General features: G+C 33.6%; 1 protein-coding gene across 3 annotated transcripts in view; it reads right to left on the bottom strand.

The window, feature by feature from the left end:
* Positions 1-13,820, bottom strand: part of LOC143052913 (uncharacterized) — a 43,017-nt gene that overhangs the window by 12,165 nt on the left and 17,032 nt on the right. For 2 of the 3 annotated variants that reach the window (XM_076226079.1, XM_076226093.1), the window contains exons 3-8: positions 13,317-13,448; positions 12,902-13,104; positions 11,979-12,132; positions 8,315-8,422; positions 7,382-7,557; positions 5,396-5,518 (exon numbers count right to left, since the gene is read on the bottom strand). In XM_076226079.1, the coding sequence (XP_076082194.1) occupies positions 5,396-5,518; positions 7,382-7,557; positions 8,315-8,422; positions 11,979-12,132; positions 12,902-13,104; positions 13,317-13,448 (896 nt within the window). Of the gene's footprint in view, positions 1-5,395; positions 5,519-7,381; positions 7,558-8,314; positions 8,423-11,614; positions 11,656-11,978; positions 12,133-12,901; positions 13,105-13,316; positions 13,449-13,820 lie in introns of all 3 variants that reach the window. The other variant, XM_076226087.1, reaches the window with a different exon arrangement.

The following is a 13,820-nucleotide window of genomic DNA, read 5'->3' as shown; positions in this document are numbered from 1 at the left end:
AGTTTTCGGTTAAAGACGGGAAACTTAATTCATGTGTCAGAATAAAATGATATACACCTCTTGTCCTTGATTTAAGTCTCATAAAAAAGGGGAACTTAGAAATTAGAAATAGCTTTACCAAATCATTTTGATTGTCTTTATTAGGCAAAAAAATGTACGAGAACACTTACATTTAGACTTTTGAAACCCATGTATTAATTAATATCTGAAACTATCTGAAGATAACTCTACCGAAGCGGAATATAATTGTATGAATAAAGAAAAAAAATTGTTTTTAAATCTTTGCACATTTATGATTAATTATTGTTATCTATTGTTCATTTAATTACTTAAGTAGTACCTAAAATATGTCTACCGCTCGGCATTAAATCTTGGTGTGGTAGGAAGGGATTATTACATATAGATTATATTATTTGGATGAGGATTTGAGCTAGCCTATAAAAACACATTAATTAGTTATTGTCATTATCCAATCACCTTTGTGGTATTGAAATACCTATTGCGTGACCAGTGTAAAAAATTGTCAACACAATTTGTCCATTTAAATTGTACAATAGGTATTGTGAGAGCTCATCAACAGGTGGTCATTTAACTACCCAGTAAAAAATATTCACTTAAAGGTAAAATTTAAATGACTGATAGTTAGCTTGCTTTCCTCGTGTATCATGAAATAGACTATTCTATTTAGATATTGAACATTTTAAGCCATTTCTTTTTGTGTCTCTAAAGTCAAGATGGAAATTTCAACCAGTGGATTTAGTTTATAAAAAAAGTAGATATATGTTTGCTTCATGGTGTTTTTTATGTGAGATATATTTTAAGTTTCTGATTCCTGATATAGAATTAAAGTGTTTGTGAAATGGATTTTTTGGGATAGCCCATCCAATTGTGAATAATTCTTCAAGATAAATCATGTGTGGTTTGGTGTTTTCTAATGGGATATAGTTTCATGTTATATTACGATTCCTGAAATGGAATAGTAGTGATGCTAAGTTTCATTTAATATTTAGGATCTGCTTCAAATGGAATTACTGTTAAAAATTTATTTTCAATATATCAAAAAAAAAGTACAAATGGCTTAGTGAATAGAAATTTCAGTGCTTTATTCTTCATTATGAAAGTGGGATTTACCAGCAATGATTTATTTGTGATTGTTAGCAAAATAAATTAATTTACAATAAATATCTTTATTAGAAAGAACAAATAGTGTATTAAATGTAAAATGTCCCATACCTAAATAGAATAGTCCATTCAGGACATTGGACATGAGGAAAGCATGCTAACTATCAGTCATTTAAATTAGCTCTGTCAAAAACAACCATGTAAATCTACAGGTAGCTAAATGACCACCTGTTGATGATAGCTCTCGCAATACCCATTGTACAATTTAAAAGGACAAATTGTATTGACAATTTTTTAAACTGGTCAGGCAATTGGTAATTCACTACCACAAAGGTTATTGGATAAGCACAGTAACATACATTCGAGACCAAAGGATATTAACTTTGCTAATTCAATTAACTTTTACTCACATATATTTCTCTCATGATTTGTGCGTGCTTGTTTCTATAGGACAGTGTATATATGGTCCCAAAATTAATCATAAAATCATAACTAAAAATGTCTTGTTCGGAGGTTGATAGTAAAAAAAAAAAAAAAAAAAAAAGAGGTTGATAGTACTAACAGTGGTTCCAGTCCGGTCAAGAGAGGCAGATTTTGACGAGTATGGTCAATTTGGGTACGCACTAGAGCCAGAGTATACCGAAGACAAGCTCCATAAAATGGAAGCTGCAGAAAGTTCCCGAAATCAAGATATCCTTAGCAACCCTCGCCAGTTTAACACAGATTGGTGTTCGTGTACTAAAGGCATAGTTATTCCGTTTTTGACGGAATGTCTTTGTTGCCACGAATTTACTCTCTTTGATGGTAATATTGAATTGGGTGAATGCATTAGTGACAATATCGATTTCAGAACAGTTTGTCTGAACCCGGTTGTTCTTGAAACAAGCTGTATAAGTTTTCCGAGGTACAAGCGCCATAGAGGGAGAGCTCCAGACGTACTAACTCACAGCCATGTTCACATTTAGTTGAATTATACAATATACTTTTACTTTTGTTCACTGTTGAAGGCCATACCGTGACTTATATAGCTGCTTAAGTCCACTTCATTTGGGTAAGTGTCTCCCAAGTAAACAAAGCACAACTTCTTATTTAATCAAATGACTTATCTTTTTGCGAAAGTTTGGTATGCAAAAGTGCAAAGTTATAAATGGGTGTCTTGCAATATCGAAGTGATAATCTATTTGTCAGATCTCTTATATCTTTTGATGAAATCAAACCATCATGGTATATTCTGCATTTGTATAGACCGAAGTGTACTAAATGATATTCATATTATACATGTTAAATGAATTAACAAATATTAAACCTATCTTTTTATTGTTTTCCGCCCATGTCTGCTCATCGCCAGAAATAAAGTTTGTCGCACGAAAAAATGGTATTAATTCCAGAGTCAAAATTTAAAGAACTTATTTTCCATGTTTTCTGGTATTGTACGAAAGAGAATTGACCTAACAAAAGAATTGCTATCTTAGGCTGTTAGTAACACATGTAGAGCAGTGGGTCGTTGTTGGACATATAAATCTTAGAAAGTGTATCATCTGTTAAATTTGCAGGTCACTGAAAGGGGGAGTCCCATACGGAAGTAGGTGTTGAGGATGATTTTTTTTTATCCAGTGACACATATTACATGCGTATTCTTGAACGTTTGATACATCATTTACTCTCAAATTGCAAAAACGAAAACTTCCAATTGTATTTATAGTATTTGTATTTTTATCCATCTGATGAGTTAAGCCTTTTTCAACTGATTTGTATAGTTCGTTCATATGTTGTACTGTGACACCACTGTCCAAGGTTATGGGAGGGTTGGGATCCCACTAACATGTTTAACACGCTACATTATCTATGTATGTGCCTTTTCCAAGTCAGTGGTCTGTAATTCAGTGGTTGTCGTTTGTTAATGTGTTACCTATTTGTTTTTTGTCCATTTTCTCTTAAATAAATTAGGCTGTTTTTTTTAATTTTTTCGTTTGAATTGTTTTACATTGTCAATTAGCTGACTTTGCGGTAGGGGCTTTGCTTGTATTGGATGGTCGTACGGTGCAATTATATAATTTAGTCCGTCCAAAGCGATCTTTATTTAACTATTTAGGAATTAATGTTCTCCTCAAAATAGTTTAAATCTCACAACGCATGAATACTTCAGCTATTTGAAAAAAAAGATATTTTAAAAAATTGACAGGAAATTTAAGGATCTTCTTGGAATGGAATCGAAAAATTACGAATAGATATTCTTTTCAAGTGTGAAAAACGTCAATCAAATTTATTCATAATCGGGAACGTCCTTATTAAAATAGTCTTCGTCTCACAACGTATAATACTTTAGCTATTTGACCAACGATGTTTAAAAACAAAAGACAACGAATTTAATGTCATCTTTCCCTATTTTTTAATGTAATGAAAAGTCTGTTCAACTGGCAAGAATACCCCTAAAGCGGACAAGCAGTTTATTCTTTAAATTGGTGTCATTGAATATCAAGAAAGAAAATAAATCCCGAAATTGATTTGAAACTTTAACACTCAATAGTTTTCCTAGAAAATATTCGCATCCCTTGGGGATTATTAGTGTACGTCCAGTTGCATATATATTACATGAATGTCGGAACAATTGTGATGATGACGAATTTCTTCCTTTATTCGAGAACAATCTAATTGATATATAAATCTGTGATTTTACTATGTTCATAACTTCGATGAACCAAAGCAAGTTATATATCGACCTGTATTTAAATCAAATTGGTTCTCTTCTTCTTCTTCTTCTTTTGGTATACAATAGTCTATCGAATTCGTTGGTTACATACTGTTGGCATACGTGGACTAGTCTATTTACAAAACTTTTACCCCAATGTACACAAAATGTATGTGTCTTTCTTATGTTCAATGTATACATGTATATAATTTAAATTGCGCTATAGTTCCGTAACTTTCTATCCAGGCGTATAAACGAATCGTCGGCAAATGCGTACATTTTTTTAAATCAATATTTCTGGTATGTTCCAATCTGTCCTTTACTATTGACAACGAGTTTATATTACATTTTCCTAAATTAACCCATGGAAAAAATATGTAAATAGATTTTTATTTCTTCAAATCTTTTTTTTATGTATTATTTATATTTTTATAAATAATATTCTTTACACCAGAAATGTTATTTATAAACAAGCGTATGAGTTAAGTAATGACTAGTATATTATATCACTTTCGGACACGCAAGACAGAGATGTATATTATACACCTGATAATTCAAAATGGAAAGTTATAAGTTATCGGCCGTGTACACCGATCAATACCTACAGAAGTGAAACGATGCATGAACTTGCAAGCCCGACAGGAAATCGCTTGAATACCTGGACGTGTCACCTCACACCCCTCACAATACCTTTGGGAGTAATACCTTAAGCCATGCTGGTGATCAGATGAGGGAAGATCCGAATTTATTTGAATAAAGTTTATTACTTTAAAGAATTATGAACGAATTACATTTTCAAAAACAATTTTCACGGAACACTTATTTATGATTTGAACTTTGACTTTTTAATTAATTCCAATATTAACAGTTTAAAAATAACAGACTATGGTTATTTAAAAAAAAAAATAAGAACATTTTCCGTATCAAGTTAGTTAGTCAGATAAAACAACCGTACGATTGACAAGATATCGACACGCAATTACGACTACATCGGTTACTGTAGTTTTGGTCCTTTGTGGTTTATAGACATATCGTGATTTTTAATCGTAGAAGATGACAAAATGGCGGAACGCAGAGAATTGATACTCAAAATTTAAAATCGATGGTGATCTCTTATCTAGCGGAATAAAACTTTAATATCTATAAATTTGAGAATTTTTATACAGAATGGACATAATATCAATTTTTGATTTTTTTGCGAAGTTTCCCTTTAATGAAATTATCCAATAAAGTGTGTGGTTCAAGTTTTTTGAAATTTTGATATTTTTGTCAAAGGGTCAATGTAAATATTTTGAAAAATGTACATTAAACTGTCTAAAGAGACTAGGAAAATTGTATATTTTTTTTAAACGACCTCATGGGCTTTGCTCATTGTTGAAAGCCGTACGGTGACCTATAGTTGTTAATTTATTTGTCATTTAGTCTCTTATTGAGAGTTGTCTCATTGGCAATCATACCACATCTTCTTTTTTATATTCAAGGCAATCCTCTATAAAGCAGATGTGAGGGAATCTGTGATTTTTTTTCATGTTTCCTGTTATATCACACTACCACACCACACCTGTATAGTATTTCTATACAAACCTTGGTGGACTGCATTTCCTCAGTCTCTGATTCTATATTAACAGCATAAAACAAGTTTCCTATTTTACTTCTCTTATTCTCATCTAGAAATATGTTGTTTGCAGATATATATCTGTGTAGGATCTAAATGGAAATTAACATTAATATGAATTAATAAGAGTGCACACGCTGAAATGTCTCGCCTTCTATACTAATCATTGATATTATGTTGATAGTCCTAAGTATAAAGCTAAGCTTTAATACAACTGTCACATAAACTTAACATTAACCAAGATAACTAAACAAAAACCAATGAACCTTGAAAATGAGGTCAAGGTCAGATGAACCATGCCAGGCAGACATGTACAGCTAACAATGCTTCTATACAACATATATAGTTGACCTATTACTTATAGTTTAAGAAAAATAGACCAAAACACAAAAACTTAACACTGTGCAATGAACCGTGAAAATGAGGTCATGGTCAAATAAAACCTGCGCGACTGACATAAAGATCATAAAATATTTCCATACACCAAATATAGATGACCTATGGCATATAGTATTAGATAAAAAGACCAAAACTCAAAAACTTAACTTTGACCACTGAACCATGAAAATGAGGTCAAGGTCACATGACATCTGCCCGCTAGACATGTACACCTTACAATCATTCCATACAACAAATATAGTAGACCTATTGCATATAGTATGAGAAAAACAGACCAAAACACAAAAATTTAACTATAACCACTGAACCATGAAAATGAGGTCAAGGTCAGATGACACCTGCCAGTTGGACATGTACACCTTACAGTCCTTCCATACACCGAATATACTAGCCCTATTGCTTGTAGTATCTGAGATATGGACTTGACCACCAAAACTTAACCTTGTTCACTGATCCATGAAATGAGGTCGAGGTCAAGTGAAAACTGTCTGACAGACATGAGGACCTTTCAAGGTACGCACATATCAAATATAGTTATCCTATTACTTATAATAAGAGAGAATTCAACATTACAAAAAATTTGAACTTTTTTTTCAAGTGGTCACTGAACCATGAAAATGAGGTCAAGGACATTGGACATGTGACTGACGGAAACTTCGTAACATGAGGCATCTATATACAAAGTATGAAGCATCCAGGTCTTCCACCTTCTAAAATATAAAGCTTTTAAGAAGTTAGCTAACACAGCCGCTGCCGTAGCCGCCGCCGGATCACTATCCCTATGTCGAGCTTTCTGCAACAAAAGTTGCAGGCTCGACAAAAACTTTTCTTTATCCCTCAATTTATCACTTTTTAAAACTTTCATGACTTAACTTTAACTTAAACTATGACCTACCTTTAACCAAAACTTTAACCAAATGCAGAACAGAAGGATGAATGGATGGAAAGATGCATAGACTGGAAAATGTAATCATAGGCATGACAAACAGTTGTTTATATGTGATCATGATTTTCTGATTGGCTACTAGTCTTTGTCTTTTTTTTGAGGATTTGTCTCTGCCCTATATTTTTGATTGAATCTTATTTTAAAATTTGGGTGGAGACAAGAATCACAATGTTTAAGGAACTACAGTTCTATTATTCTGATTCTAATGCATTACACAAAGAAATAATATGTAATGGCTTGAAAAAAATGGATAAATTTAAAATAAAATAAAAATTCCATGAAACTTCCTACATGATTTTGGCGCAAAGACCTCATGGCTAATAGTGACGTCATACAAATGAAAACTAACAAACTGAAGATTATAACATTACCTCTACGATTTAAATTTGTATAAAATCACATCAAAACAGCAGTTTTGAGGTCGTGTTGTTAATTTCAGATGATATTGCAGTAATTGAACATTTCCTGATCCAACCAATTCAAAATGGCGGGTCCCTCATTAGTTACAACTGGTCAACTGTGGATTTGATGGTAACTTTTAGCCAATGAAAAAAAAGTGCTACACAAAAATTGCATTAGAATCTCTTAATATACAACTAATTACACATACCTTTTTATATAATAAATACTCCATGCCACTAACTACCCCTATACAACATTTCAATATATCTAATTGATTTCTCTTCAGTATTGTAGATGTGTGATCTCTACACGATTCTGTCAGGTTTCTTAGGTAGGACAACATTACACCTCTACTACACAGCTCAAATACACTGAATGAATAACCTGTAGAAATAAAACTTTCAGTAAACATAGGTGTAATAAACTCAATGAATAACTTGCGTTAACTACAGAGTTAATTTCATAAGCTGTAGCAATATCACAAATTTTCATGTGATTCTTTGAGAGTAAACCTGAGCTTTTGTCAGAAAAATGAAATTTGGATGCACCTTGAAATTAAATATGTTTAACTTCACCACATTCTTAATGTGCCTGTCTAAAACCAGAAACCAGCAGTTTTGTGTTTGACATACACTAAAGTAGTTTTTCTATTAATGTTTTTTGCTAAATGATTTTTTTGATCATCATTGTTTTTCTGTTATACTGTTGTGTTAACACTTTTTGATCAATTGCCTATTATAGATTTCTATAGGCTAATATAGGGTATGGCTTTTGCTCTTTATTGAAGGACATAAGGCAACCTGTAATTATTTACATCCTTGTCTTACCATTTTGGTTAATAGTGGCCTCATTCGAAATAATACCACCTTTTCTTTTTTCATATTGAGTAAGATTTTAGTAAGGATTCAATGAAGTTATTGTGAGACCAGAGACCTACAAGGAGGAATGGATGATTGAACAGAACAGTATACAATAATATGTCAGCATTTGACAAGCACAAAAAGTTTACTAATTACATTTCAATTATAATAGTATCCACTGAAAAAATAATGGAAATGATTAAATATGAAAATAAATCATTTGTATATCAAAGTTAATATCTTTGTTGATATCATAGATCATAAAAAATAATCTATCATACCTAAATTAGTTCCGATCCCAAAAAAGAAAACAACATTTTTTTGTTTGGGTAATTCTTTCAACATTGCAGCATCTCTATAGAAATCTTCACAGTCTGTGCTGTTACTCCCTGAAAAAAACAATTATAAACTACCATTATAAAGTATAAACTGTAAGTCATAATTTAATTGTGTAAAGTGGGATTGCATTGTTTTTTCATTTCTGTAAATTTTTTTTTTTTTACTTGTTAAGTATGCAAGGGCACACCAAAAAGTGACAGGATAGTCAACTTAATAATGGTGGTTACTAAGTGTCAGAAGTAGAAGAAATTATACATCACATTAGAGTTCACATTTAAATTCCAAAACCATAATATCCAAATGCTAAATTTCTAGAAATTGTAAATCAGCATCAACATTGAGAAATAAAAAATTGTTATGAAATTACAAAGCTCCTATTTTGATTAATTTAGTATTATTTCTGAAGTACTCAGTCTACTCACCATTGGGCAATATCCTGACCATGACTGGTGATGGTCTAAACCTACTACTCACCAATGGGTAATATCCTGACCATGACTGGTGATGATCTAAACCTACTACTCACCAAATTAGACACCAATGGGCAATATCCTGACCATGACTGGTGATGATCTAAACCTACTACTCACCAATGGGTAATATCCTGACCATGACTGGTGATGATCTAAACCTACTACTTACCATTGGACAATATCCTGACCATGACAGGTGATGATCTAAACCTACTACTCACCAATTGGCAATATCCTAACCATGACAGGTGATGATCTAAACCTACTACTCACCATTGGGTAATATCCTGACCATGACAGGTGATGATCTAAACTTAATACTTACCATTGGGTAATATCCTGACCATGACTGGTGATGATCTAAACCTACTACTTACCATTGGGTAATATCCTGACCATGACTGGTGATGATCTAAACCTACTACTTACCATTGGGTAATATCCTGACCATGACTGGTGATGATCTAAACCTACTACTTACCATTGGGCAATATCCTGACCATGACTGGTGATGATCTAAACCTACTACTCACCAATGGGTAATATCCTGACCATGACTGGTGATGATCTAAACCTACTACTTACCATTGGGCAATTTCCTGACCATGACTGGTGATGATCCAAACCTACTACTCACCAATTGGCAATATCCTGACCATGACAGGTGATGATCTAAACCTACTACTCACCAATTGGCAATATCCTAACCATGACAGGTGATGATCTAAACCTACTACTCACCATTGGGTAATATCCTGACCATGACAGGTGATGATCTAAACTTAATACTTACCATTGGGTAATATCCTGACCATGACTGGTGATGATCTAAACCTACTACTTACCATTGGGTAATATCCTGACCATGACTGGTGATGATCTAAACCTACTACTTACCATTGGGCAATATCCTGACCATGACTGGTGATGATCTAAACCTACTACTCACCAATGGGTAATATCCTGACCATGACTGGTGATGATCTAAACCTACTACTTACCATTGGGCAATTTCCTGACCATGACTGGTGATGATCCAAACCTACTACTCACCAATTGGCAATATCCTAACCATGACTGGTGATGATCTAATCCTACTACTTACCATTGGGCAATATCCTGACCATGACTGGTGATGATCTAAACCTACTACTCACCAATGGGTAATATCCTGACCATGACTGGTGATGATCTAAACCTACTATTTACCATTGGGCAATATCCTGACCATGACTGGTGATGGTTTAAACCTACTACTCACCAATAGGTAATATCCTGACCATGACTGGTGATGATCTAAACCTACTACTCACCATTGGGTAATATCCTGACCATGACTGGTGATGATCTAAACTTAATACTTACCATTGGCCAATATCCTGACCATGACTGGTGATGATCTAAACCTACTACTCACCAATGGGTAATATCCTGACCATGACTGGTAATGATCTAAACCTACTACTCACCAATGGGTAATATCCTGACCATGACTGGTGATAGTCTAAACCTACTACTTACCATTGGGTAATATCCTGACCATGACTGGTGATGATCTAAACCTACTACTTACCATTGGGTAATATCCTGACCATGACTGGTGATGATCTAAACCTACTACTCACCAATGGGTAATATCCTGACCATGACTGGTGATGATCTAAACCTACTATTTACCATTGGGCAATATCCTGACCATGACTGGTGATGGTTTAAACCTACTACTCACCAATAGGTAATATCCTGACCATGACTGGTGATGATCTAAACCTACTACTCACCATTGGGTAATATCCTGACCATGACTGGTGATGATCTAAACTTAATACTTACCATTGGCCAATATCCTGACCATGACTGGTGATGATCTAAACCTACTACTCACCAATGGGTAATATCCTGACCATGACTGGTGATGATCTAAACCTACTACTCACCAATGGGTAATATCCTGACCATGACTGGTGATAGTCTAAACCTACTACTTACCATTGGGTAATATCCTGACCATGACTGGTGATGATCTAAACCTACTACTTACCATTGGGTAATATCCTGATTATGACTGGTGATGATCTAAACCTACTACTTACCATTGGGCAATATCCTGACCATGACTGGTGATGATCTAAACCTACTATTTACCATTGGGTAATATCCTGACCATGACTGGTGATGATCTAAACCTACTACTTACCATTGGGTAATATCCTGACCATGACTGGTGATGATCCAAACCTACTACTCACCAATGGGTAATATCCTGACCATGACTGGTGATGATCTAAACCTACTACTTACCAATGGGTAATATCCTGACCATGACTGGTGATGATCTAAACCTACTACTTACCAATGGGTAATATCCTGACCATGACTGGTGATGATCTAAACCTACTACTTACCATTGGGTAATATCCTGACCATGACTGGTGATGATCTAAACCTACTTCTTACCATTGGGTAAAATCCTGACCATGACAGGTGATGATCTAAACCTTCTACTTACCGTTGGGTAATATCCTGACCATCACTGATGATGATCTAAACCTACTACTTACCATTGGGTAATATCCTGACCATGACAGGTGATGATCTAAACCTACTACTTACCGTTGGGTAATATCCTGACCATGACTGGTGATGGTTTAAACCTACTACTTACCGTTGGGTAATATCCTGACCATGACAGGTGATGATCTAAACCTACTACTTACCAATTGGCAATATCCTAACCATGACTGGTGATGATCTAAACCTACTACTTACCATTGGGTAATATCCTGACCATGACAGGTGATGATCTAAACCTACTACTCACCATTGGGTAATATCCTGACCATGACAGGTGATGATCTAAACCTACTACTTACCAATTGGCAATATCCTAACCATGACTGGTGATGATCTAAACCTACTACTTACCATTGGGTAATATCCTGACCATGACAGGTGATGATCTAAACCTACTACTCACCATTGGGTAATATCCTGACCATGACTGGTGATGATCTAAACCTACTACTTACCAATGGGTAATATCCTGACCATGACTGGTGATGATCTAAACCTACTACTCACCATTGTGTAATATCCTGACCATGACTGGTGATGATCTAAACCTACTACTCACCATTGGGTAATATCCTGACCATGACTGGTGATGATCTAAACCTACTACAATATTTTCCAAATTTAATTTCAAATCTCTGTCCTGTCACTATAACTGGATACAACTGTAAATCTGCTGGATCAATTGTTTCTTCCTGACTATGTGTCTGGATTGTCTGAAAAAATGTAAGTATTAATAGCTCACAAATGTTCAAACAATTTAAAAATACATTTTTTATGACATAATATACACCAAAGGAAACATAGTTAATCACACCACGTCTTCTTATTTATATATTATATTTGTAAATGTAAATTAAGGATATCTATAACAAATTTAAATGATGCCATACTTTATATTCATTATAAGGGTAATTTACAATTAAAATGGCAGTATCAAATAAAAATACATATGGAACTCTAACTATCTAAGTCTGTAGGCTGATCTATGGATATCTTTTGTTTATTTGTGGTTTATATCCATATCTCTTTTTATATTATAAATGTGGATAAAATCATGGTATGACAGAAAATAAACCGTTAAAACCATGGCGAAAAAAGGAAAAGATCAAAAATCAAACAACAGTACACAAGACACAGTTTAGAAAACTAAAGTCTGTGCAACACAAATCTTACCAAAAACTGACGGTGATCTCAGATGAATGTTAAAATGTAAAACTTGAGTATCTTAGTATCTATGAGTGATGTTTTTGTATTTTTGTAAACTGTGGATTCGTTCATTTTCATGGGTACCAATTTATGTGGATTGGGAAAAAGTGACATTTTCGTGGATATTGGATTTCAGGTTTTCCAAAAGTCTGACGTTAATCATACAGAAAATTTGATATTCATTGAACATTTGAATTTGTGGTTTCATATATCAATGAATCCATGAAAATTAGTATCCAACGAAAATAATAAGGAATCCACACCATTGTAAATTACCTGCATTTCTTCCACAGGACTATCATCATGTTTTCTCTTTTTCATCTTTGAACACAAACTAAGATTTTTCTTTTTACGCACAATGATACATGCTACGACAATAACAGCTACAGTAAGAACTACAGAAACTGATGCACTAGTGGCAACTGCTATATTATCTTTCTGGTTTGCCATTATACCACCGGTATATAACGGAACTTGATCTATTTAAAATAAATAAATCAAATAATTAAACATGTACATATAAATAGATGTGATAAAAAAAGATGTACTATGAAAATATAACTCAGTGTTCATACAGGGTTTATTAATTGTCAAAATGAATTAGAATTTGTTTAATTAAATTTCCCCCTAAATTTTCCCATAGGAGGAAAATATAATGAACATTTATGTGAATGATTTAGAGACGACAAACCTTGACATAAAGGTCCAGTAAAACCTACAGCACAACCAAACTGACATGCTCCTGTCTTGGCATCACATGATTGGTCTCGACATGATGTACATCTCAACTTACATCCTACTCCATAAGTACCAGAGGAACAAACTGGAGAATAAAACAAAGATAACGTTTAAATGTAGAGGGTACACTGTGAGAGAGTATATATATGTGTATGGAAAATTGCATATTTGAATTATTTTCGAGCATTTATTATTGTAATTGTTCAACAATGAAAAAAATGTGAAATTAATTATTACAAATTTAGGAAATACTGCATATGTTAAAGTTATATGCTACATGTAATAAAATTTAAAAGGTGACTTTTTATTTTACAAAATATTTCGTGCTAATTTTTCACAATAATAAATTCACAACATTGTCATATGAAAACATTGCACATACATCGTATTTCTGAATCTATACAGCTAATAGCCCCAGTTCATCCCTTTTAAACATTCACACTTTAGTTTCATAAAA

Source organism: Mytilus galloprovincialis, chromosome 1 (assembly GCF_965363235.1).
Source record: "Mytilus galloprovincialis chromosome 1, xbMytGall1.hap1.1, whole genome shotgun sequence".
NCBI lineage: Eukaryota > Metazoa > Mollusca > Bivalvia > Mytilida > Mytilidae > Mytilus > Mytilus galloprovincialis.
The sequence above is the reverse complement of the archived record's forward strand: the minus strand, read 5'-3'. Positions and strand labels throughout refer to the sequence as shown.